Source organism: Acanthopagrus latus, chromosome 24, assembly GCF_904848185.1.
Source record: "Acanthopagrus latus isolate v.2019 chromosome 24, fAcaLat1.1, whole genome shotgun sequence".
NCBI classification, from domain to species: domain Eukaryota; kingdom Metazoa; phylum Chordata; class Actinopteri; order Spariformes; family Sparidae; genus Acanthopagrus; species Acanthopagrus latus.
Window position 1 is genome coordinate 11,827,648 of NC_051062.1, and position 26,422 is coordinate 11,854,069.

General features: G+C 43.9%; 4 protein-coding genes across 7 annotated transcripts in view; 1 reads left to right on the forward strand and 3 right to left on the reverse strand.

Moving 5' to 3' along the window:
* LOC119015032 (receptor tyrosine-protein kinase erbB-4-like) overlaps positions 1-8,599 on the reverse strand; it is a 276,642-nt gene extending 268,043 nt beyond the window's left edge. For all 4 annotated transcript variants that reach the window (XM_037090594.1, XM_037090591.1, XM_037090592.1 and 1 more), the window contains exon 1: positions 8,202-8,599. In XM_037090594.1, the coding sequence (XP_036946489.1) occupies positions 8,202-8,265 (64 nt within the window). In that variant the 5' untranslated portion in view covers positions 8,266-8,599. The remainder of the gene's footprint in view (positions 1-8,201) is intronic.
* A 2,706-nt stretch (positions 8,600-11,305) lies between these two features.
* On the forward strand, positions 11,306-18,514 carry LOC119014935 (receptor activity-modifying protein 1-like). The gene is made up of 3 exons (XM_037090384.1): positions 11,306-11,707; positions 14,126-14,264; positions 17,909-18,514. The coding sequence occupies exons 1-3, from the start codon at positions 11,653-11,655 to the stop codon at positions 18,162-18,164; spliced, it is 450 nt and encodes a 149-aa protein (XP_036946279.1). The 5' UTR covers positions 11,306-11,652; the 3' UTR covers positions 18,165-18,514.
* A 121-nt stretch (positions 18,515-18,635) lies between these two features.
* Positions 18,636-22,069, reverse strand: LOC119014933 (putative methyltransferase DDB_G0268948). Its single transcript, XM_037090382.1, has 6 exons — positions 21,784-22,069; positions 21,237-21,397; positions 20,904-21,117; positions 19,893-19,996; positions 19,540-19,677; positions 18,636-19,015 (listed from the first exon to the last, which is right to left on the reverse strand). Exons 1-6 carry the CDS (start codon positions 21,889-21,891, stop codon positions 18,928-18,930), a joined length of 813 nt encoding a protein of 270 aa, XP_036946277.1. The 5' UTR covers positions 21,892-22,069; the 3' UTR covers positions 18,636-18,927.
* Positions 22,070-22,669: 600 nt separating this feature from the next.
* Positions 22,670-25,995, reverse strand: LOC119014934 (putative methyltransferase DDB_G0268948). The gene is made up of 6 exons (XM_037090383.1): positions 25,861-25,995; positions 24,902-25,062; positions 24,567-24,780; positions 24,259-24,359; positions 23,886-24,023; positions 22,670-22,967 (listed from the first exon to the last, which is right to left on the reverse strand). The coding sequence occupies exons 1-6, from the start codon at positions 25,966-25,968 to the stop codon at positions 22,880-22,882; spliced, it is 810 nt and encodes a 269-aa protein (XP_036946278.1). The 5' UTR covers positions 25,969-25,995; the 3' UTR covers positions 22,670-22,879.
* Between the last annotated feature and the right edge of the window lie 427 nt (positions 25,996-26,422).

A 26,422-nucleotide genomic window follows, 5' to 3' on the forward strand; every position in this document is an offset into this window, starting at 1 on the left:
TGTCTAGGCATACAGAGTATCAATCACACACACACACACACACACACACACACTCACAGAGGGATACACACTCGCACAGTGCCAGACAGATTAAGGCCCTGATTAAAGCGGGTGTCGCATAAAAGTCTTGGAACAGTAAATATCCTTAATTTGTAGTGTAATTAAACAGATTAGCTGCCGTGAATATCTTAACAGGGATTAGTTCACACACAATACGCCAGGCGGGCATGACTACACACACACACACACACACACACACACACACACAGAGGGAGGGGGCAAACTAATGCAACACATCCAAAATAGCGGCTTTTGAACCGCCGTAAGACGCAGCCGCGAGACAGACGAGTTGGTGTGTGAAGGTGTGTGTGATGTACGATGACATCACACACACGAGAGAGAGAGAGAGAGAGAGAGAGAGAGAGAGAGAGAGAGAGAGAGAGAGAGAGAGAGAGAGACAATGCAACAGAGGGGGGAACGACATAAATCTACTAGTCCGGGTTGAATTGCCGGATCGACACGCGCACAGATGAGGGATTAGAGACCAGTGATCATTTCTCCTTTCACACACTTTCATTAAAACGCCGGGCTTTGTCAAGGTTACAGGGGGGGAGAAAAAAAAAAAATTCTATTGTGATTTTAATGCCCTCCATTGTGCCGCCCTGAGAGGCAGAACAGAAAGCACGGGGAGGGGGAAGAAAGTGAAAGAAGGCAAAAAAGGAAGAAGAAGAAAAAAAGCCCAGGCTCGTCGTCAAAGGCCGAGTCGACGGCACTTGATCCTGCCTCGCCAAAGAAGTGCTGCCAATCAAAGGAAGCTGAACGCTGTCCCACTTCCTGTGTTGGCCTCGTGCCCGAGCTCGGCACTGCAAATGTAAATCCACTGCCAACACTTGTATACGCAGGCAGAGATGCACAAATGTGCATGCATACATTTGTCTTAGAAGGCAGATCAAACCTTCACTCCTGCCCTGACTTTAACCTTATGCTAATCCTACAGCTACCATGAAGTATCTTCAAGTTGCACTGTTGAGTATTTATACATTAATAATGCATCAAATGAACAGAGTACGTGTAATGACTGAGACGCAGAATTATAAACCCAACTCTGCTTTATGTACAAGTCTCATGGAGCATTTTAGCGTCTCTTAGCTAGCTAAAGAGCCAAATGTACTTTTTTAGGAGCTGGTGGAGACCAAAAACAGAGCTAAAAGGACTTCCACTGATCAGGTGACCAGAAACATGAGTGCTCATGTTTCTCTGTGTGTTCTGGATCGCTTCAAATAGTTTGCTAACATGTTAGCGATGACGATTTAATGTGATACTATGTCAATATTGTGCTTAGCTTGTTGTGGTGTCCCACGTGGCCAACAAACAACATGAATAATGCATCAAATGACAAAGCGTGCAACACAAGACTTCCACAGATGATCATCAGCCCAGCTCTGAATTTCCTCTCAGTTTTACGGAGGGTTTTAGCATTTATATTCAGATATTTTCTAAAGTTAAAACAGTGTTTCTGACAGAGTGCAGTGCTGAAATACTAGATAGTTCGAGCAAACGGATGCACTGAAGCATGTAAAACTATCTGACTACTAACCCAAAATATGAACCTGGAAATTGAGAATAATATTCCTCCTCTAAGAGTTTTTAAAAAAACTGCTGAGGTGTAGCATCAGCACAAAAACTTCAACTGGGAGAAAATAGTCAGAAAATGGTCAAAAAACATATTATTGCCTTAACGTGGTCGTCTTTAATCAAATCGTTTGATTGTGTTGATGACAACCAATTATCCATAATTCATGTTTTTGTTATTTTCAGTCTATCAGCAGTTTGAGTGACATTAATTTCCTGAAATCTGTCACGCGTAGATCAAAAACAGACTCAATTTTAAAGATCTATAACTCTAAAACTGCAGACTCGAGTAATTCAATTAAGAATTAATGAGTATTTAGCTTCAGATGTGCAACAAATCTCAGTTACGACACGGACGGTGATTTCGGTCTGTCCTCTGACGCTGTTCGAAGCGGCTGTAAACCAAAGTCTTGACAGAAAATCAGCATCGCAACCCGCTCCATCGGGTTTAGGAAACAAACACACGCTCACACATTAACAGTTACATGCGTGTGAGCATGTAAATGACAGTGTGAGTGGTGTAAGGAGCTGCCAACAGCGTGTTGTCCGCCAAACAAATTGCGTGTCGTAATTAAAGCGGGTTTGGGGGGGAAGAGAGCTGTTTTTCCATTCTCCCTGTATTCTCTGTGACGGCCTCACACACACACACACACACACACACACACACACACACACACCGCTAATGAAAGACAGAGGGAGGAGTGTGTTGTTCATGTGTGTGTTGATATGTGCGCGAGAGAAAAGGGAAGGAGGGAGGAAAGGAAAGGAAGAGAGGGAAGGACAAAAGCGGAGGCAGTGAAAGATGAAGCGGGGGAATGAAACAGGAACACGATGGGAGATGTTAATGGATGAGAACGGGTGGTGGGGGGGCACGAGGAGCGGATGAGGAAACAGATAGAGTAACGGAAAAGAGGTGACAAATGCGGGAGAAAGGAAAATGGAGGGAAGTTAATGGAATAAGTAAAAGACGTTTTTTTTCTAGACGAGAGGAGAAGCTCTGAAGTGAGCCGACCGGTACTGCTAAGAAAGATCTGTGTGTGTGTGTGTGTGTGTGTGTGTGTGTGTGTTGTGTGTGTAGGAAGCCCCTCAGACGCAGGATGGAGGCATTTGTCTCTGAGTGGAATTACAAGTGGCGGGCCGAACAAACCCTCCAGTGGACTAGAAGAAACAGAAGAGGGGGAGGAAGAAGAAAAAGGAAAAAAAGAAAAAGAAAAAAAGATTCCTCTGTCTTTCCTGTCCTTTCTTTTCCTCCTCGGCCATGCCTCGCTCGCACTGTGTGTGTGTATCTGAAAGTAGATTTGTACCTAAAGCGAACAATGAGCACACTTGAAGCGCCACTACACAAGGCTTCCGCCGCCCTTTCACCCGTGAACTTGCGCGACTTGGAGGTGAACAAACAGCGAGACTCGGAGCAGAACCAGCATGCTGAAAGAAATTAAAAGAGGGCATGTAGATTCGAGGGCGTCTAAAGTAAATCCCTGTGCATGGGTGGACTGTGTTTTTTTTTTTTTTCCTGTGTAGGAGTGAGATCTCAGTCCTCCTGAAAGGGGACATCTGTGCCAGGCTTCCAGCCTCCGACTAGCCAATCTAACTCGCACTAGGAGTTGGCACCGGACGCCACGGCACAACCAAAGCCAACCCTGCTCATCATTAGGCAGCAAAGGCACGGGGGGGTTCAAAAGTCTGTCCTGCCAAGCACACAAACACAGCGCCAGAGACAGCGAGGGACTGAGAAGCCTCTGGGATGATTACAGAGGCCAATAAAGCCGCTATTTTGCACCCGCGCCTTGGATGTTTTCCTTCCCATGCTGTGCAGTTGTGATTCCGCATGTAAATATTTGGGTGGCTCGCAAACTCAGAAGAACAGAAGCGCCTCTGTACGGCCGGCGGTGAACAAAATGTCAGCGAGCGCGCTCGTGACGTCGCGGTATTGCTCCGGAAAGGGAAGACAAAAAGGCAATTTTTTATTTTTTTTTTCCCAAGAGAGGGAACAGCGTCATCTTTGTTCGGCCCGTGCGGATAATAATCTGAGCGCTGCGAGAGAGGCAGCGTTGTGCTGTCTCAGGCCTTGGAAAAGCGTTCCATCACCCCCACGCGTCACATCATTTGTAAGGCTTCTCTTCACGGCCCGCCGAGACTGTCCAGTTGTGACAGAGGGAGCAAATAACAGCCCACACCTCAATGTCGCCCTCGCTCAACTGCAATTATTATTCTTTTGTGCAAACAGACATATTTTACCCTCCTTCCTTCTGACCCCTTTCGCCGGAAGACGCTGACAGAAGGCGTCTCCATCGGCTCGTCAGGAACGATCACAGCATATCTGAGTAACACCCAGCCCAGGACCTGGCTCGGGTTAAAGCCTGGCAGATATCAAGTTATGATAGCAATGTTGACTAATTTAGAGCAAGATTGAATTCCTTCACTACCCCCCCATCCCCCCAATCTCTCATGCTGTCAAATAAAGGGCTCGCGGTCTAGACTGATGCTATCAAAAAAAGCTTAATTAGCTTGTAATAAATTCTCATTTCCGTCAGTCTTCCACAAAGCCTCGGCCAGCTCCGCGGCTCCGTGTGTGCCAGCTGACAGACGCCCAGTAATTTGATACTGGCATTCAGTGGGTTCCCCCCCCCCTCCACCTTCTCCCCCGGCCATTTCACAGGAGAGCACGTCTTTAAATGTCACCCAAATACACACACACACAAACGTGCAAATGCAGCCGACTGCCATACACACTCGAGCTAGAGCGATTGAAATGTTAGAGGGATGCGAGGATGCAGACAGCTAAATACAGGATGCTGAAATAACTGGCGTGAGCTCTGTTTAGACGGGTTTCGAAAGGTGAGGTGAAGATTTCTCTTTTGTTTTTTTTTTTGCCTCCGTCAAAAAACAGCTTTCAACTGCAAGACCACCTAAACCGAGGCCAAGTCATGACCAACACCAGACTGTAGAGACCGAGACAAGACTTTGAGGGGTTGAGGCCTAGTCAAGACCAAGTCCCTGTGGAACCATGTATCACCATGTGTATATCAGAGCTGTGTGTCTCAAGACCACGACCAATCTCCAGTACTACAACGTTACGTTTCCTCAAAGGAGATGCGATAGAAGGATTTATGCCTGTAGAAGGTTCATTTCTAAAATTAAAATATAGAATAAATTAGTCGCCAACTATTTGATAATCAGTTTGAGTAAAGAAGAAGCTTTAACTTCTTAAATGTGAACATTTCTGGTAAGGGTTAGAGTTTCTTTACTCCTCTCCGACAATAAACTGAATACTTTTGAGCCGTGGAAACATCTGAGGAAGAGTTCTTGGGCTTTGGGAAACACTGATCATCGCCCTTTTCAGACATTTTAAGAAAAAGACAACTAATGAATAATCATTAGTAGCATCTAATGCTGAGCTCGAAAGCAAATCAAAACACCAGAAAGAGATGGTTTAACTTATGATTCATTCTTGACCTTGAAAGCAGTAGTCTGACAGATCCTGCGAGTGTTTAAGCACATCTGACTCAACTAACCTCCAAGAAAGGAGGCGAAATCAAGAATGGAGGGCTGAGAAATGTAGCCATCTACTTTTGGGACAAAGATCTAATCATTAAATCTCGAGCGACGACGCTTCATCAATTAAATTATTAGTCAAAAAATAATTTAATTTCCCAGGCAAAGATTTCAAAAAGTTAAATGTGTCAACTTGGTGCCTCTCTAGCAATTTGAACGCATCACTTTGTGCCGGGAACTCTCACAAGTTTTTGACATTTCATGAACAATACGGTTGATCAATTAACTGTGCAACATCGGTTCCAACCCCACATTACTCACCTGGTCGACCAAAAGATCAATAAAAGGTCTAAAGGTTTAGGGTTACCAACTATTTGACAAGTTGGGAATAAGACTTAAAGATCAGCTATCTTACCAAGAGGACCTTTCAGCAACTTTGATAATTGATGTTAGAGGGTTAGGTTCCTTTTTGTCGTGGGTTGTGGAAAAACCACAATAAACAAGCGCTCTCCTTTAGCTTCTTGACGAGTAATTGAGAAACTAACCGTCTGATCAGTGAATAGAGTCGCACCCCAAACCCCACCGTCCACCTGAAAACAGCTTATTCCCTGAAATCTGAATGGTTCGGAAAGCTTGGCAAAGTACACTCGGCTTAAAAGGTCAAAATCAGGTGTGTTCTTGCTGATCCAAATCAGGTGTGTTCTTGCTTGGTTGGCCCTTTACTGGATCAGTTTGACACCACTGCTGTACAATGTTTTTGTGCTGTTTTGTCTCCAAGGAGTTGAGCCGATTTTGCTTCATGAACACTAAGTCCAGGACGGAGAAGAAAGCTGATCATCCTCTGACAGTATTAATAAACACTTCAGTGCATCCGTAGGGTTCTTTTGTAAGGTTTCATTTGCATCAAAATCAAGATTAATACGAGTCTGCAGAAGCGTCCGCACAGATTTCTCTCACACTGCCGAGAGTCTGTCAGAATCCAGCAAATCATCAATCAAGTTGCTCAGGAAAACCTTCATTTTTGGCAAACATGTGGCCTCACTGTACATCATAAGAACACACACACACTCTCACACACACACACACACACACACACACACACACACAGATAGTAGTGTATAGAGCAGAGCAGCTGACTGGCAGGAATGCTGCAGACATTTGTCTCGCAGCAGGAGCGCACTGACAGATTCAATCACCATGTTAAACACCGGCGAGGTGAACGTCTCCAGCCTTGACTTGCTCCAACCCCGACGCGCCTTTTTAAATGTGTTTGATGTACGGCGGCGGGCATGAATTTTCAGGATCGACAATAAGTAGAGGGAGATTAAAGTGAAGAGAGTGGACAGATCGCACACAAATATCTCCTCACCCACAAAACACCCACACACACACACACAATGAACTTCCCAAGAGGCATAGCTCAGATTCTTGGGCAGAATTTGCATCACAAATATCTTGGATGGGAGTGTATGCATGCAGAATAAATAAACCGGCGAGGGTGCCACTTCTTCCTCCCCATTCATCCCCGCCTGTCGCCCATCCATCCGTGCATCCATCCACTCCTGTTTAATAGGCAGCATTCAGCGCCTTCTCCATCCAAGAGCCACGCCACGGCCAGCGGGGGAGTTGGTGTGTGTTTGTGTCTCCGACTCCCCCACAAACCCAGCAGAGATGGAGCCAGAGCTCGACCTGTCCTTGGAGGCGGGGAAGGGGAAAAGCGTCCTAGAATCTTATACGTGGCGCTGAGAGTTTGGATGACGGCCACATTTCACCTCGGAGCATCCAGCTTCCTGACAACCCCTCGGCCAGATTCTTGATTATATCAATTAGGAAGGCAGAGTCTGGCCATCACAAAGCAGGGGAAGATCTGCACAAGGGCTGCATTCACACTCCTGACTGACTTCCAAAGCAAACTCCAAACCAAACAGAATATGCTGCTACTGATCAATAAAGCCTGCGAACAAAAGCTGATTGAAAAAGTTCATCAGCAGCGTTTTTTCTCAACATCAAAGCTTCTATCTGCTGTTTTGCTTGCGAGGTTGTGATGCACCATGAGCAAAAATATCAGGCAAGGAGGTGGTAAGAAAAAAAAAAAAAGCCAAATGTTGCATGTTGCAGAGCGCAAACATCAGACTGCAAATATCCCACAGGGATGCCAGAGGAGGAATCCAACTCACACATGAATGAAAATATCATTAACTTCTCTATTAATTGGCTATCGAGTAGCATTGACGTGTTACAAGCCTTGATGGGAATGTCGCAGGAACATTAAAGTGATTTTCGTCCAGGGACCGACACCACAGGGGTCCTGATGATGAAAGCGAGATGTTTTCCCGCTGCCTATACAGCCCCTCAGTGTATCTGCTGCGTCTGAATTATTCAAAGACAGTAAGGGGATGGGAAAGTGTGCCACTGGTGCAGCCGAGCTCAATTCATATAAATCAGCGCAAATAGCCGCGGTCCTCGGTCTATCAGTGTCCGCTTAGGGGGATTAAATTAAAGCGATGGCGCATTCATTCATATTTAGGGGTGCAGTGTGAATAGATAATGGTTCCGGGGCTGGTGTGCGCTGCGCTAACACCACCGCTTCCAGTGGATTCGGAGCACAGATTACACTTACAGCGGGGTGTGAAAGTGGATGTCCGCTCAAAACGTGTCACACATCAGCGTAAAAAAGGCGAATCAAAAGCAGGGGAGGTCGAGATTTTTTTGTTTTTGTTTTTACGCAGGGGATCGACGCCTCAGTCTCGCAGTCCCGCTGCAGGTGTGAGTCTGCATGAGGTGATTCAAATCCAGCGTGGCTGCGCGTGAAGTTGTGTTAAGTTGTGCCAGCAAAACACACACACACACACACACACACACACACACACACACACACACACACACACACACACACACACACACACACACACACACACAGGACAGGTGTTTAAACCACCGTGTCCATCCGAGCCCGAATCAAACATTTCTGCTCAAACGCGCGCATTTGCGCAAACATGCCAGGAGGTGTTCTGAGAGCCCCTCACTCGATCACTCGGACCCAGGCGCATGAGACGCGCATCCAAGTCACTCACCTGACTGCGCTGCGCTCGATCGGATCACCACCAAAGTGACGAGGAGGCAAGCGGGGAACTTCATCTTCGAGGGAGGAAAGCGGGGCTGCTCGTCTTGTTAAACTCCCGTAACTCACATGTCCAATTAAGAGAGATATCCTTCGGTTCGTTTCCCCCTCCACACACAGACACACACAAAAAAAATAAACCAGCAACAAAAAGAAGAAAAAAAAAGAAGAAGAAGAAAAAAAAGAAGAAGAAAACCGTCGGAGTCTTCTTGGAGAGCTGGCACAGCTTCCGCGCGCCGTGGAGAGCTTTTACGCGCCGCGCTTTTGTTGTGTTTGTTTATCAGTTCCCAGACCAGTGTTTAGGTCGCTTTCCACCGCGGACACTCCGAGCCATTTACTCCTCACACTGCCATAGCGCCGGTGGCTTGGGATTGGGGGGGTGGTGGTGAGGGAAGGAGGGAGGGAGGGAGGGAGGGGGTGAGGTGGAGGAGCGTGTGTGCCGGGATGGAGGGGTGGACGGAGGGGGGGGGGGGTCCGAACACGCCTCCACGCTGTGACTGACGCGTCTTCCAGCCTATCACACCGCACACCCAAAAGATTACGAGCGTTTTGTCTGGTTTTTTTTTAAAGATTTTTTTTTTTTTTTTAAATCTTTTTTGGATGTCCGCCCACGTCACTTATCACCCCTCCTGATTGGCTATTTGGCTCCATCTCTGCCGTCAATACACCTGTCAGGAGCTGATTAGTGTCCTGGCCCCCCTGCTGGGTGGTGTGGAGCCTCTATTGCCACCTGTGACTTTTTATCAACATCATCATCATTTAAAAGTCTTACTTAAATTTGCAGCCTTTCCAGAGCAATGTATTCATAATTCAGAAAGATGAATTAAAGACACAGACGGTCTTTAAAGAGAAATAAAAGGAAGATATCTTAAATTCTACTGATTCTCTGAGGGAGGCTGGTTATTTTACAGCGTGGCGATAGAGCGTTTGCTTCATTTCTACAGAGAAAGTTTCCTTGGTCAGCCTCTGCAAATATCCGCCACTAGAAGCCACAGCCTATAAACTTTGACGATGGCAGTCTAATGGGGCCCCAGCAGCTCTGTACCATTTTCAGGGCCACTCATTTTACAAGCCGGTGTACCCTATTCCGCTCTCTGGTTCCGCTTGTGGACTGACGCAAAAGTATGAAAGCAGCTGGCAAATCGGCGAGGACAAAGAGATATTGATTTGTGACCCATGTAAGGTGAAAACCCGGGGTGTAAACTGGCTCTATAACTAAAATGACCCCACAGCTCAGACAGCAAGAGGTGCAAAAAGGACGGAGATGAAGCCTGTGAATGTTCCCACAGTGGCAGAGAGGGGGTTCATTCAGTGTGCTCTGCTGCTCTCTAGGGGAGTTCAGGGAGAATTACTCGAGTTTGAGAGTGATTCTCTGGAGTTTGCATGAATCATGAAGCTCCTGGGGGACATAAAATCACATTCAGGCTTGTATTTTTCATCAATATTATGCAGACAACAATGAGAATTCATTTAAAAGTCTTTAGGAACACTAGTTGCCCCGAGGTGAGGGACTGTATGGAGATAATTTGGTGGTGTTAGACAAAAGAAAAAGGGTTTTGTTTTTGCTCTAGTCGAAACTATTTTGATGAACAGGAAGGTAATTGTACAATTTCTCATCCTGAATCAAAATATTATCTTATTCTTCCCTTCAGAGACACAAACATGTGCATTATGTAAGAAAAATATGAAACATGAACAACACCTGTGAGGATTTGATGTCTGCTGATGTTAGCATGCTAACCAGCTAGCCAAGTCCTGTTACTGGACCGACGTTCCTGTGTCAGTGGTGCCAACACCAACACTCCCATGATTCCCTGAGCTCCTGGTCAGGACTGCAAGCTGCACAGCTAACTGAGCTAAGTAGCTAACGGCAGCTAGAGGTTGCAGCAGTTAGTGATATGGCCAAATCTCGAAATGTCTGTATAGGATGGCCAGAGAATATAGTCTGCCTTGTGTAACCTTTAATCCAAATAGATTCTATAAAGGTGCATTTGGCTTGTCTTAATTCTGTCTCCTGGGACGCGAGACATCCTCACTTTCATATATCTGCACAGTTTTAATTCAAAATACTCTTGAATCTTAAAGTTCCAGTTTCCAGTTATTAATGATGTTTGCTTTTTTCTTACTCAAGGGGAGGGTGAGAAATCAAACCGGTGACATTCATCCTGTCTTATATGGAGAAACATACGTTTTCTCCCGCCTACCCAGTCCCATAACTTGTAAAAAAAGTCCCTTAACATCAGCGCTGTGTTCCCCTGATTTAAATATGCCTCTTGCAAAACATGTAAACCAGTGCTGAAATGTGTACAAGGTCCCTCTAGTGTGACCGAAAAAAAAGTGAACAGAACAAACAAATCCACCCTCCAAAACAGGAACCTGAGGGAAATTACGCTGTCTGTCAGTCTGCACACGACGGTATATCATAAGAGATGCATGAAAACATTTATCTGAGCTGTGAGATTAGTCACACACAGCAGCAGCAGCAGCAGCAGCAGCAGCAGCAGCACAGGCAGCCTCACTGGGTGGCAGCACAACGCAGAGCAGCCGTGAGAATACTAATGAACTGTCACTGCGCTCCTGTACAGAAATCTGCAGATAAAACATTCAATTAAGCGAGCTGCGTGAAGATTTGCTCCGATACGGGTGTGACACGGAGATGGGGACTGTGTCGGGCGCCAGGACTTCTGAACAGCAGCTGACAGTTACGGGGGGTTTTCCAAGTAATCCATTACAAATCATAGTGAAGTAATTGGGAAAACTTGACTCAAAGGGATTTGATTAAAAGCTTATGAGTGTAATGATGTGTTATCTTACAGAGATAATAGTGCAAAATGAGAGCAAATCACATTCAAAGGATTGATTCTAATTTGTGATTATTGCATATTTAAAGGCATATTCTGTAGAAAATTGGTTTTCTTATTCAATATATGACACACAGCGTGAATTCATTGGGACTTTTTCTTTTTTTTTTTTTTTACAACTCTCACTCATTCAAGTTTATTTGTTGTGCTTTGATAATAGCATGAAATAACTCTCAATTATTTCATAACATTGTTTTTTTTTCCTGTGTAATGACGCTCTGGTTTCATTAAGGCCGACACTAAATTTGGTGTCTGACTTTGTTTTGTCCCCTGTGAGCAGCTCCAGCGCTGTAAGCAGCAGGACAAGCGGATCGGATGACAGGCAGAGCGTCTATGATTAGGGCCGCGGTGAGGGAAGGAGGCTGCCACCGTGGAAGGTCAAGGGGGCTTTTTACGCACAGTCCTAGCTGAGCTGTAGTTAATATATTTGTAACGTTGTGGCGAGGTGAATGAATCAGTGGCTTTGGTGAGAATACAGGGGGAAGAATGAGGTATGTGCAGCTGATCTCCGGGGAGTAAATCGTCTTGGAGTTGGTGTTCAGCATGGCTCTGGAGAGCGCGGCGCTACTGAAGGCAGGACTTGTGTTGCTGGTGGCAGGTGAGTGTTCGTGCAGCTGAGATTTAAACTGAACTTCTAAATTTAATGTTGTGGTTAAAGGAATGTTTGGATATTGTATAAGTGTAGAGTTATTTTATATATATATATATTTGAAAGTATTATCAAGAAGTGTTTGTGTGTATACAGTGTAACTTAAAACATGTATTAAAGTAAACATTTCAAAAATCACATTTCTGATTTTGTTTGTTGTTTTTTTGCACGGCTGGTTTATTGTTTAATTGTATTATTTCATTTATTCATTTATCGGGCAGCTTTTCAATCCATTATTGGTGTTATTCATTTTTTGAAGACAGCGATGCTGTTCAGCCTCAGCTTTTCCACTTCCAGTGATCACACTGCATTTTTTTCAGAAATTGCCTTCTGTAGTTATTTTAGATACGGCTAAGTTCAAACAGGGGCGTGATCAAATTTAGTCTAAGATCTGTACAATTTAATTTAGTTTAATCTTAGTCTGAGGGCAAGGTTAAGGGTTCGGAAGGGTTTCACGGTGTTTAATTGAGTAAAAGTACCAATATCACAGTGTAAAAATACTTTTCAATGCAAAAAGTTCAGTTGTATTATCTTATTGATTCAGTCACTGGTCAGCTTTTCAGCAAACCTTAAAACATTCCACGTCTTTCATCCATTATTGGTGTTATTGAACTTTTGAAGCCAGTAAAGCAGCTCAGACTCAGCTTTTAACATTCAGCAATCGCTTCAATTGCCGTTCTCCACCCCTGCTGGTTGTTGAAAGGCAATTTCTACGAACTTTTGCGTCATAAAATAACATTTTGGTATTCTAAGCAAAACTGTCTTTCATCCATTGGTGGTATGATTCAACTTTTGAAGGCAGCAATAAGGTGTAGACATCTGGTCTCTATGCCTGCAATTCTTATTATTGGATTATAGGATTATTGTGTTGAATATGATAACAATTCAATATACTTTTGGGTCGTCTGTTTGTACAATAATGCTTCATATCTTACAACCGTGAGTTGTACTCCCCATGACATGTGGTATGGACGTGTTACTCAGTTTCATACGACCTCTCAATACAGTAACATGTTTCCATGAAGGACGAGCATGCAGGATAATAGGAATCTGACATGTGCGAATGCTTTCAACACTCCTCTCTTGACGGGCTTTTGAAAACCCTCTGTCGCTGGGCTTTACTTCAAGCCCGACATGAATGGGAGAATGTGAAAATTAGGCCCTCGTGCTGAGCACCAGAGCAGCTGGCTGAACATGAGTGACATCTGAGCTCGATGGATCGTGTCATATTCATGAGCATCACTTTTCTGAAAATCCATAACTATTAAGTCCTGGAAAAGGCAGGCAGAATTAATGATTCCTGCTAGACTGATGGGTGTTTCCTTTAGCCAAAAATATGGAAAAAACTTGAAGGCAGCATGTCAATAGAAAGTGCTGTAGCATCTGTCATGGTTTGCCTTGATTTTTCCTGGAAAATGTGAATGCAATGCTGGTTAGCAGCCAAGTTGGAAGGCATCTTTGAACGCCTGAATGTCAGATTTCTCTCTGAGCTGTTGCCAACAAACAGACAAACAGGTGAAACATAACATCCCCACAACTCTGTGGGTGATAAACAAGCTAATAGATGCTTCAGTTTTTGCAGAATTACCACCTATATGCTCAGTTTCTCAAGTGTTTGATGCTTTTTCACCTCACTTTAGTTTTTTATTGGATCTCCACTAGCCTCTCTTTGAGGATGTGTGCTGCTCCAGTGAGGGGTCTTGTCCATTTTTCCCATTCTCCTTTCAGTAGCATCTCTTTTTGAAATCCCCGTGTCAACACATTCACTCTTCCTTTGAGCGTTTCGGAGCCTCGAGAGCCAGCTGAGACAGAGCAAACATAATGGGCACACGGTTGGCCCTTATCAGGCCGCTGCAGACCGAGATCCACCGTGTTTCTCCATCGTAACAACAACCTGTTCGTTCCACATGGGGCCCTTTTCCGCCAGCTTAAGCTCCCTCTCTGACTGTACTGCTCGGCGGTGTTACATTGAGTTCCGAGTCCTGCGGGATGGCGCCGGTCTGCCTCCACGTTAAGAGGCTGTTTACACGCATCTCTGAAGTAAACAAATGGGATTGGGACTCCGACCGCAAATTAAAATCTTTTCTTAAGGAAACTAACAGCCTAATAGGGAAGAAATAGGTCCAACAGGAATAACCATTGCCAGGACATGACCTTGTTTGTTGCACAAACATATTCTTAATTATCAAGAATTGAAAACAGCAGATAACCTCTTCAGTGCTTTGTGAAATCTTTTGTATCTCAACAATGATGCAAAGTTCTGCTGCCCAGTCACTGAAATACAATGATCACCCTTCTGCAGTCAACTCTGTGTCATATTCATGACATGATTAATGTATTTTTTTTCTTGTCTCCTATCCTCTTTAGCCCAAGTCCTTCCATCAGTGTCAGGCTGCAACGGAGCGTTCTATGAGAGTAAGATCAATGATTTCTGCCTCGCCAAGTTCATGTTTGACATGGGAGGGCTGGAGAGGGGCCTGTGGTGCAGCTGGCCGGACACCATGGAGTGAGTTCATCTTCTGGGTCATGCAAAATGAGGGGAAAGCCATAAAAAAATAAGCCACTAATACTCTCTTTAGGCCAAAGCAAACCAAGTTTGCAACCATGAGTTGGTTGCAAACCCTCTAAGAACTGGTATGTTATTCCACGGGATGAATAGCCGGCGTGTTCTTCCAAGATAAGTGAGACAACATGCTTCACTTGCTCTGGTTTGTAAAAATGGCAATAGATTTTAGTTGTTTATTGGCAAAGTATTGGTGCTTTTTTGGCTGTCGAAGCACAAAGAACTGGTTAGGGAATAGGTGCTTGTTCCAACTCGCACTCAAACCACCTTGGACCAAAGTGGATATGAAAAGGATGGTAATCAAGAACTGGATCCTGCTGAGGTCTGAGGCAGAGCAAACAAAAGTTCTCTGATTTCAGGGTGAACGTTCCCTTTACATACATAAATGCTTCACATGCAGCACAAAGCACCACATCAGATAATCAATTTTACCACGTTGTCCATACAGAACCAGTGGTTTACAGAGGAATCGTGTTTTTTTTTTTTTTGCCTTAACTCGTGCTGCCCACAATATGTTGCTCTGATGACACATCTTCAAACTGCCTCCGTGGCTGTTGCCTGATGCCCATCACCAACTCCACTTCACTTGGTCGCGGCCTTTTACTCTATCTGTCGCACACTGTATTGTGTGTGTGTGTGTGTGTGTGTGTGTGTGTTAGTCGGTGTCTCCGAGCAGTCCTTTCCCAAACACAGGCACTCAGAGGATGAGTCATACAGGAGGGTGAAAGGAGCTGAGAGGCCCACAAGAGAAGCGACTGTCAAAACTGTGATTTCCCTCCTGGCACGCTGTCCTCTCTTGGTCCAGCAGCACATAATTGGTGGCGGTGCTCGACTTGCGTGTGGGTGTGTTTGTGTCTGAGTGTGCAGTTGTAAAAGATTTGTACAGGCGCATCGAGGGTTTGCAGTTGCATCACAAAACTCCTAGCAACAAAGTTTGACGCAATCGTTGAGGTCTGGCTGAGCGATAGATAGATGAACCAGCAGACTGTGAATACATGAATAGGGATTGTGTGTGGGAGCAGATTAATTTATGACTGGTTAAAGATTAAATAAAACTCCTACAAAATACTTAAAATACATGGTTATAACAAGCCTGAAAAATGGCCTTGTGTCTTTTAAAGTACCCAGTTTTGTTGACTCAAAGATCGGCTGAAAAAAGCCCCAACGTCTAGTCAAAAATAACCAAACTTGTGGCCACAAACACAGCTGGAAAGTTTCCTTGTGCGTCTTTTAAAAATAGCTGGTTTGTCGCCGGAGAGCGGCCAGAAAATGTCTTGACATCCCGACAGGAATATCCTGTTTTGTTGCTGCATTAACCACCGACACGCATTCTATCATCCAACAGATTTGGCTGACGATCATTAAAGTGATTTCAAACTTAAGTCTTTAACTTGTTAGCACTGATAGTCTTCAGAATATGTAAAGGACAATAAGCTTAATTACTCTTGTGGTTATTCAAAAACAACCACACATCTCCGAAACTAAAAACCGCTCCATCACATGAAGTGCTTTATTTTTGTAAATACTTTTCACCACTTTTAATTTGTCCACTTGTCGACAATCAGATCAGACTGCAGCCACATTGTCATGCAGGTGAGATCCAAACATAAACATACACAGTGGCAAATACTGAAATACCAATTCAAACCACATCACCGGCCAAGTGGACAAGAGGAAGAGAAAAGGGTCTGATTACTTTTGAAACTGAAATGGGTCGTCCTTGATAGTGAAAGGCTTCCCTTTCTTTCTGCTTAGATGTTGTGGTGGAAATTTCTGTCAATAAAAGAGTAAAGTCAGATCTGTCTTTTCGGTAAGTTTAATCCAACCATCTGCAGATGGACTCACCACACAGTCAAATTCATGAGCTGAGTGAATGAGCCCCGAGTAAAGGAGTGTTCACAATTTTATACACAGATATCAACAAGGTCAGGGGAAGAGACAAGCACTCTCGGTGCCAGCAGTGATTAAGCCACACACACACACGTACATACGACTATCCCAATCAGACAGGCTTTTCATCGACACAAGACGTAAAGTTAAAACTTCATGACGCATGACCTGGGACTCTGTGCAAAGCATAAAATTATCAGACATAAAACATAAGACAAGAAGACGACTTTCTATCTGAGTTTTGGCTGGTTCGTGACACTGTTACAATCATATAGGGCAGAGGTTAGGTGTTCATGCATTTGCATAACATATCAGTCACATGAAGCAAGTTAGATAAATGTCTTTAAGAAATCATATTCAACAAAATAGTTCAAAATTCATCAACCCATAATGAAAAGGAATTTTTCCATCACAATGTCCACCAAATAGAGTTACTTTACTCATTCATCAAATTAATTACATTAGGCTTAAATGAGCTAAACTGTATTTCCTTGAATACACCACACTGTGTAGGTGTAAATAAGATGCCTTCTAGCAGCTTCGCTCTAAGACTTGCCTGTTGCAATTACATTTTTTAAAAAGGTCAAGATGGCGTCACTCACATACTGTATTACTCAGATCTGTTAAAACCCTCCAGTCTCTCTCGAGTCTTGATTATATTTAGTCCGAAACACTTTCGCAGAGTTGTAGCTCAGCACATACGTGTGTCAACATGCTTGTGAGATTCGCTTAACCTTAAATCCATAGTTTAATCACGACTCGAGCATGAGACTTAATCCAGAACTATCATTAAGTTTAACCCCTACTTTTTAAGCTAATCCTGATTGTATTACAGCCAACAAGGCTGTCAAACAGCTGACCACAGTTTGCTTCTCACTGGTGGATGTTTCAGGACACCTGGGGATAGACCATCTCCATCCGTGATCATGGGAATTAAAACAGGTTTTTAGCAAAGCCATGATGTGTTCCTGTCATGTTTTTGGCTTTGTTTGGTATCCATAAATGCTGTAAACCGCACTTCACAGTTTCCTGTTTGATAAGCAACTAAAGGATGATGAATCTAGCCATATTTCAAGGTAAAAGAATTTGATAACCTGTTCCTCTTCTGTTAGACGACAGCTGACGTGATCCTCAAGTGCTTTGGGAGTGTAGGGTTGGGTCAGCTGTCACCCAACCTACAGTTTTTTTCGCTGGCTCAGAAATCAACTTTGCTTATAAATAAGACCTTTAACGTTGAGTGGACTTTTTCTTTAAGTGGCTCTCTGACCACTTGCCCACTGGGCCTCCAGCTATGCAGTTAAACAGAGGGGCCATCCGGAACAGAATCCCTCCTGGTATGGACGGGCCGCGGCTGTACTGAGGGCGCTAGCCTGTTGGTATGCATCTCCATTTCCCCTGCCCTCCACCACCTCGCAGTTATATTTAGCTGCGTTAAGCCCACTGGTAATTCTAGACACTCCTTTGCCTTTTTTTCCCTTCCAACAGAAAATCCCCGCTGTGGGCCCACTCTGAGAGGACGTTTCAAAGACACAGCGGGAGACTCTTTCAATCTCAGATCCCAAGATAATGATTACTAAGTTCGTCATAGAAGAATGGGTTCATGACACTTGATATTTGTCTCGGCTCATGTGAGAGTTGGATCAAGTTTTTCCCGATCGTTTACTGGGAATTTGACTGTGTGTTGTCGCCCTCTGCAGGATCTACGAGGGACTGAAAAACTGCACCTTCCAGGTGGCCTTGCGGTTGGACTGCTTCTGGCCAAATCAGATAGTCGACCGCTTCTTCATGAACGTCCATAGGATCTACTTCCACGACTGCGCTCTGACCGGCCGGCTCCTCCACGACCCGCCGATCGGCATCCTCGCCCCGTTCATCGCAGTGCCAGTGCTGGTCACCCTGCTCATGACTGCCCTAGTGGTGTGGAGGAGTAAACGCACAGAGGGTGTTTTATAGAGACTGGTTTGAAAATACATATCGACTCCTGACAGGCAGAGACTGAGATAAAACATTGTTTGGTGATTTTGTGCTGTGTGTTTAGTAGATTCGGGCTTGTGTTACTCCCATCTGAGTCTGAGGACGGTGCAGTGAAACTCTTGCATGCCTCATGAGAAACTGGTGCAATAATTTGTAATAAACACTCTGTTTGGTATAAAAATAGCCGTTTATCTGTACATAACCTCCCCAATAGGGAGTGAAAAAGTTTGGCAGGGGGAAAGTGACAAAGTGTCTGAGATTCAGGGGATTTGGAGGCCATGCATGTTAATTACCATCTGTTCTCATGGCCCTAAACAATCTGTGCACATGTAAATAACAGCAGAGACGAGGACACTCAGGGAGACACCGATGACTTGGATTCATTATTTGTAAATTTGGGCAGGAGATTAAGAAAGAGAGGAAAGGAAAAGAACTTGAAATACGATGGGAAACGAGCACAATGCTATTTTTATTCTCATCTCATCGGCATAAACAAATACATTTTGGTGGAAACCAAATGCTTGGATTACATGTGGACACTCACTCATCACTGTGTGAGACGGCTCCATCTAGTGTTCACTTCAGAGGTCAACATTCATAATAATAATCTTTATATATAAAAAAAAAACAAAACATGAACATGCTTATCATAAACACGATGCATGATACAGGTCCAGCCTTTCAGTACAACTGCAGACACTGATCTCAGTTACACCAGACACTGGTGTGCCAATAAGAATCATCAAGGTTTGCACGCCAGCAAATAGAAATACTTCACAACCACAGTGACCTCTGTGTCAGGAGACGACACCTTCATGGCGGACAGCAACCTGAGATGGAAGACACGGGGAGACAAGAAGAGACGGAGTGGTTTAACAGGACCTAAAATGACTTAATGGACAGACAGTTCTTATGTATTTTAATTTACCTGCATCACAGTAAAGGAAACATGAAGTATCAAATAAACTAAAACCTCAAAAGACTCTTTGTCCTCCATTAAGACCCAATAAGATGAAACACAGCTCTTCCCAGACTGTGATACTAATTAAATAAAATGTCAAACTTTTTTTATCCACATTAAAATTATGGCTCAGCACTTCCCCTCCTTATATTTTGCTTGCTGGGCTATTCTGTCCCGTCAGTGCCAGGCAGGAGAATTAATGGTGGTTATATTATCAAAGCGGTAAAAGCCTTCAACAGTTCAGCTTAGTCAAGCAATGTTTGGCTGTTCCGAGGCTGTGACAGTGCTCAGAGAGGAATTTCAGCAGTTTTGCAGATAAAGATAAATTCATTTAGGTGGAGATTGGGGGATCAGTGCCAGGTGAGATAGATGAGTCGGAGGTTAGTTTCTCACTTGCTCTGGATGTCATTAGAAAGACGTTCGGCCTCAGCGGGGTCCTTTATTCGTAGTTTCTCGTAGCTGGAGAAAGTCTCCACCATGCCAATGTATCCGCTCAGAGGCACAACTCGTTTTACTGGGAAACACTCATTCCTGGTTGAACAAAAAACAAAAAACAACCCATGAGTAATCATTTTGAGACTGATGTTGATCTTGGGTAAATGTAGGCTGTATTAAGAATCAGTAAGACTGTGTTCCTCCCTGACTAAGTACTGAATTGTCCATGTTCCAGTTGCAATTCCCTTTATGTTGCTTTGTGTTTCGTTACGTTTAATGTCCCGTTGTTGCACGGTGTGCTTAACACTCACCACTCTTTGTCTGGGTATGGGCAGGAGTCAAACATGTCAGAGTAAATCTTCCTCGAGCTCGATCCAATATAGGGATCTCGGAGAGGACGCAGGGCAGCATAAAACTTGTCAACAAGAGAAAGAGCAAAATCAAGTTTTCATCACCAAATACATTTATATCAGTGATTGCAACTTGCAAAATGGCTCACAGATGTGCAAGAGCTTGCTTGCTGTTATTAATGGTGTCAAATGTGGTTTAAATTGAGAGACATTTTAAAGTTTTCCCAAACACTACGTGGAACTGGTTTAAATTAAAATGTAGGAATTGTGTGTACTATGTTGCAGAGGTAGCAACATGTTAGCCCAACGCTGATGTTCACATGCTAGCTACCAGCTAGCCTCGGCACATTCTGTCCAAGGACGTTCAGCTTTTTCAATCCATTAAAAGCTGCTCAGCAGCACTTTGACGCCAAAAAAACAACAACAACAAAAAAAAACCTGCCATGTCCTCTTGTCCCTGGAGTCAGACTCCATGTTAGAGATTCAATAAATCCCTTTGGTACAGTATTAACTAATGTCACTCCGGCCTAGGTTGGGCTGAGCAACTGTGTTTGCCCCAGTTTATCATCTGCTTTCTGTTGTGCAACTCTAGTCACTGTTCCCTCTTCGGTGCTGCTTCCCTTTTCTCTTGGATCCCCCACATCTCAAGCATGAAGGCCTCCACCTGGCGATGTGTTCACACCTGCACTACCTGGATGCTTCGAGCTCCCAGCATGAGCAGAGTCAGCAACTGAGTAAACTAGCTAATGGCAGCTACGGCTAGCAGCAGTCAGTGGTTGCTCTGGTGATATGCTGCCCTCTTTTTGTTTGGAGTAGAAATTGACAGGTGGTTATTTTTTCACATTGGACCTTACAAAGTGGGATTGTTTTTTGTACTGAGACTTTACGTTACACTGTCTTGTCCCCTGAAAACAACATGAACATGTTGACATTGTGACTCATTGATTTTAAGCTTTCAGCTCCACGATGTACCTCTTTACAGATGACATTGAGCATGCTGGAAATGTCCCCATACTCCAGCTCCATGTCCATCGTGTAGCTGAGCAGAGCCAGGCACCCTCCGGGCCTCAGCACCCTATCAGCTTCCAGGAGGAACTTCGGGCGGTCGAACCAGTGAGCCGCCGTCATGGCTGTCACGAGATCCACCTCACCAGAAGCAAACGGTAGCTCTTCTGCCGGACACTGCCTGAGGTCACAACAGGCAGAACAATGTAACAGGATGTAGGATTGCAGTATCATTTCCTTCTACTTTCAGCGTTTCTGCTTTCTACTGGAATTCTCCTTTGACACCTTTCTCCACCTCACCTGTATGATACATTTGGAGGGTTGCTATTGGTCAGCGCCATCTCCAGCTGGGCGAGGCTAACGTCTGTTCCAACAACCTTGGTGAAAAACGGAGCTAATGGGATCGTCCCTTGGCCTGAACCACAGCCCACATCCACCGCAAGGTTCAACTGGTTTGGTGTCTAAAAGGAGAGGAGTTACAATACATTGGCCTCCATCTTAATTTGAGCATGACAATGTAAAGAAAGAAATGAATTAATCTTGAATTTTACAGATCTGCCTGATTTATTTGTATTGTGTTTGTATGTGTAAATATCATTAATTATACATTAGAAGACCAAAAGATAAACAAGACCTCATGTAAATTTTAAGCTATTTTTAATTACCGAAAGTATGAGACAGTGATTATTTTGGTGTGTTTTTTTTTAGTAATCTTTTTTTACAGTGTAGCACAGGCTGTAAATTATTAATAAAAACAGCTCAATGTAGGAGACAGATTATTCAGTATGTTGCATGAAGTTTGATGTTAGATGTTAGATGTTAAAATGGTGAAATCTTGAACACTTACCTTTTTCTTCATGTAGTTCATAACTATGTTGATTATTTCGTGGGGTGTAACTCTGTACTGCAGGTAAGCAGCTGCATGGTCTTTGCCCTCAAAGAGACGCACCGCCATCTTTCTGTGCCAGTGTCCTTGCAGGCCTATTTGTCAATCCGCAGAACTGACCCGATACTATGACTCCCTTTCTCGTGGCAGCCCTCTGGTCTGTCTCGCTGCACCTGGGCCCAGCGGTTCCGGACAAGTGCTTGTGCCTCTCAAAGCTTCTTACTGACTGATAACTTTGACTCTGCCCTGTGAGCTTGTCCTTATCTAACTGCCAAGTTAAACATCAACCGCCAGAACTATAATTGTCCAGTCATCTTGCACTGCCGCCAACCTATATGCAATTAAAAGCATCACTGGATTTCCCAATTTATTTCTTTAAATTAATGATCAAAGTGTATATTCGGTTTCTGATACATTAAGTGCAGTAATTTAATTCTACGGTTGGTTGCACAGACGTGGGGCGGCAGTTAAGCGTTTAGGTTCGCTGTAAATTGTTAACTTGCAGTGGGGGAAGAGTGGATACATGTTCTATCTAGCAGTGGTGGGTTCAGGCAAAAAAATCAAAGAGGGAACAATTGTATGTGATGGAGCAGCAGCATGCAGAAAGAGCACAGTAAGGGCACTTTATCAGGTTTTCTCCACTGGTAGCAGTGGGTGCAGTCTACTTTAAGGTGTAGACGTTGTAGGAGCAAGTGAAATCCTCTTAACCTGGCAACAAAATGGTAGGTTCATGTAAGAAAAGTAAGACTGGAAGATTGTACACAGCACTCAAAGTTACATTACATTCAAGGCCCCCTGAAAAGGGATGTAAAATAACTCTGATAAAACAAAAACAGAACATTTATTTGGACTCTTCATAGAGATTTTTATTTAGTGTTTTTGGTCACGAAAACAAAAGCCTCATTTCTTTTTTTGGTTGATCGGGTCACGATCAGTGGACATTTGTGCTGTGCAACTGTTGGCAAATGGTTCCAGTGACACATCACTTTTGTTAATGAGACCACAACCCAAACACACAGGGAATCTCTGGCGCGCAGGTTTCTGCGAATCAGAATCATCAAGGCTTGCGTGCCAGCCCGTAGAAAAACTTCGAAACCACCGTAACTTCGGTCTCAGGAGACGACACCTTCATGGCGGACAGCAACCTGAGATGGAAGACATGGGGAAATAAGAAGAGATGGTTTTACTGGATTTAAATGGATTAATAGAAGGCTGATGGCAACATATCATTGGTCTCTCAGCAAAATGGCCCCACCCGACTCCACCCTAACCACTGACGATAACCTACTACACCTTGTGGACCCACCAGCAGCAGGAATAGGCAGTGGGGTCAGATACAAGTGTTCCACATGGAATACAAATTATCCATATTTAAAGACTCCATTGTGGATGCGGCTGCTAGAAGTTGTGGTCAGACGGGTCTGTGGTCTCCTAAAGCAGAATCATGTCTGAGGTTTTGCTTCTGTGACCACAAAATTTTGAATCAGGAACGTAAGGGGGTTTATGGAAACACGGTTGCTGTTGAGCAGTGGAAAGATCACTAATCACTTCCTTAATTCCTAAGGGCTTTTTTTGGTCAAACCAATCGAGGTGGCTCTAGTATAAACTCAGGATGCCTCCAGGTTTGTATAAGCATTTAGAAGTAGTCAAACTGGTAGACCTAATACATACTGAAGAGATCCTATAGCTCAACTGGCTCAGGAGCACCTCAGGACATACAAGGAAGAGCCGTTAAACATATCTCACTGGGTGGGTGTCTAGATTACTTTGCATAGCTCTTGGTAGCCCCATGACCGGTGGAAAAGGCTTTGATGGAAAAGGCTGAGGGAATATAAAGCACTAAATGAACCAAAACCTCAAATGACACTGTTTTTCCTCCATTAATAATGAATTATCACATGGCCTACTCTCTCCAGAGACAGACAGCAGAACTGTGTTTAGTAATAAAACACAATTTCACACTCTGGATTCAGAGATCAGCGTTCAGTTGGAGGTGAGTGGAGGTGAGAGTGCACAGCCAGAAGTTAAAGCTTAGACGTGTGGACGAGTCAGAAATGTCTCACTTGTTCCTGATGTCAGTGGAAAGACGTTCAGCCTCAGCGGGGTCCTTTCGTAGGAGACTCTGGTAGCTGGAATAACTCTCCACCATGCCAATGTATCCAGTCAGTGGCACGATCCGTTTTATCCGGAAACACTCAATCCTGGTTAAAAGAAAAAAAAAAAAAAAAGGAAAAGGAAAATTAAAACCCATTTACACACATTAGTTAGAATTCAGTAATTATAATGAAAAATTAGCTATGATAGCTGACATTAGCTGATGTTGAATAATATTAAATGTTAAAAAGTTATCTCATCATCTAGCTCAGCGCCATGTGGAAAAACTACATAAAACATTACAAATAAATAAATAAATAAATAAATAACAACATCCCTCACCACTCTTTGTCTGGGTATGGGCAAGAGTCAAACATTTCGATGTACATCTTTGCAAAGCTCAGGTCTTCAGTGGGTCGGAAAGGACCCAGTGCAGCATAAAACTGATCAAAAGAAGGAAAAGTTTTGCACGTAAAGGAAAACGTCAGACACACCAGCACATCCACTTGACACACCTAATAAAAACTATTTTATTAGATGCAACTTTTTGTCCCCTGAATACTATAATTAGCAAAATATAAACACGGTGACAACGTGAGTCATTTATGGTTTAGAAGCTAATACATTTTACTCCGACGTCTTGGATGTACCTCTCTACAGATGTCATTAAGTGTGTCAGAAACATCCCCAAACTCCAGCTCTGCATCGCTGGTGTGGCACCCAGCAGCCAGGCAGCCTCCCGGCCTCAGCACCCTGTCCGCTTCCATGAGGAACTTCGGGCGGTCGAACCATTGAGCTGCTGACATGGACATCACGAGGTCCACCTCACCGGAAGCAAACGGCAGCTCTTCTGCCGAGCACTGCCTGGGGGCCAACAGCAAGAGCAATGTAGAAGATGACAAACACATGAAGAAGCACTTGCAATTAAATTCCAACTGAACATGTTCTGCAACACTCCACAGCTGCACCTTTCCCCTAATCTCACCTGTATGATACATTTGGAGGGTTGCTATTAGTCAGTGCCATCTCCAGCTGGGCGGCGCTGTTATCCGTGCCAACAACCGTTGCAAAGTGAGCAGCCAGGGGGATCGTGGATTGGCCTGAACCGCAGCCCACATCCACTGCAAGTTCCCATGTGTTTGGTTCCTTTAAACAATTAAGTTTTGCAGATATTCAGTGTTTATCCGCATGTGAATATTTTGGTGACAGATTTACTTGATAATTGAACCTTACAATAAGGTAAGCTTGCAGACGATTTGTATGGAAGCCCTGGAGGGCAAATAAAGAGGATGATCTATTTTCTTAAACGGGCGACACAGAGGTGGTAAATTAAAGCCAGACTGCAGAAATTAAGTGTGCATTGTCTTTCACTGCCCTCTCACTGCTAAAAGACAATGTGAATGGAAGAATTTATAACAAATGTTTTCTGACCTGCATCTCAGACATACAACTCAGACGTACAACTCGTTTTCTATCTTTTCTTGCCAGAAATATGCTTTTTTTTTGCATATTCCTCCTGGTTGTGGCCGTGATTAACCATTCACTGTAGACACCCATTGATGAGAAGGCTGATGATACACAGTATTCAAGCTGTGACTCTAAGGGCGGCTTAGCACCAAGTATGACACATGACAGTTATGTTACATAACCTGTGAACATCGAATAGATGCATCTTGTGTTTAGAGAGAATTAAAAATCCCCTGGACGAACATGGATGAAAGAAAGAAACACTTTGGAAAAGTTTCCCCTGGAAAAAACCTGGAAATCTTTTTAAATGCATGAAACCAAATTAATTTACTTTTTAACATTTAACATTTAATTTGATGGGGAAACATTTCTTACTTACTCACACTGATCACACTGGCAAAACTTTTCTCCCCACCTGTTCTTGACACTAAAACATGTATAAGCATATTGCAGCTGGTCAAAATGCTGAAAACGTACCTTCTTCTCAGTGCTGCTTACGATCCTGCTGATTACTTCGTGGGGTACTACTCTATACTTGAGGTAGCCGGCTGCATGAGCTTTTCCTTCATATTGTCGTGAATCCATCTTTCTGTGTCAGCTGACAGGTGTAGCTCTCCAACAGTGACTGAAGAAATGATGCAGCCATATGGTGCAACAGGCTTCCCTGGTTTTTCTAGTCTGTCCAGTCATCTTTGACCCTCCCTTAATGCAGGGACTACCCCAGATTATAGCCAGGGCCTAAATAAGAGGAACTTACTGGAATAATCCAGAAGAAAGACATTTAGTAGTATTTAGTGGTAGCACAGCGAAGCGTTTCTTTGAGATATTACCAAGAGAAATGCTGTATGATCAGCTTGCACATATACTTACACACAAAGAGCAGCAGATGGCAGTAACTGCGCAGGTATGATATGCTGTGGGAGTGCAGGGAATCATACTGTATGTTACTCTGGTCATGACAGAGTAAGTTAATGTCAGAAAAGTACAATTTTCTGTTGTTGTTGTACTGTATTCAACAGGGCACTTCGGACCCTATAAA

Excerpts from the sequence above, each read along its gene's own strand:
- LOC119014933 (XM_037090382.1), bottom strand. The coding sequence starts at position 21,891 with ATGGCGGTGCGTCTCTTTGAGGGCAAAGACCATGCAGCTGCTTACCTG. Across the intron at positions 19,997-20,903 it reads TCAATGTCATCTGTAAAGAG|TTTTATGCTGCCCTGCGTCC; the intron begins GTACATCGTGGA and ends CTTGTTGACAAG. Across the intron at positions 19,016-19,539 it reads TCTAATGACATCCAGAGCAA|GTTGCTGTCCGCCATGAAGG; the intron begins GTGAGAAACTAA and ends CTTCCATCTCAG.
- LOC119014934 (XM_037090383.1), bottom strand. The coding sequence starts at position 25,968 with ATGGATTCACGACAATATGAAGGAAAAGCTCATGCAGCCGGCTACCTC. Across the intron at positions 24,024-24,258 it reads CCATACCCAGACAAAGAGTG|GATTGAGTGTTTCCGGATAA; the intron begins GTGAGGGATGTT and ends TCTTTTAACCAG. Across the intron at positions 22,968-23,885 it reads TCCACTGACATCAGGAACAA|GTTGCTGTCCGCCATGAAGG; the intron begins GTGAGACATTTC and ends CTTCCATCTCAG.
- LOC119014935 (XM_037090384.1), top strand. The coding sequence starts at position 11,653 with ATGGCTCTGGAGAGCGCGGCGCTACTGAAGGCAGGACTTGTGTTGCTG. Across the intron at positions 11,708-14,125 it reads ACTTGTGTTGCTGGTGGCAG|CCCAAGTCCTTCCATCAGTG; the intron begins GTGAGTGTTCGT and ends TATCCTCTTTAG. Across the intron at positions 14,265-17,908 it reads AGCTGGCCGGACACCATGGA|GATCTACGAGGGACTGAAAA; the intron begins GTGAGTTCATCT and ends CGCCCTCTGCAG.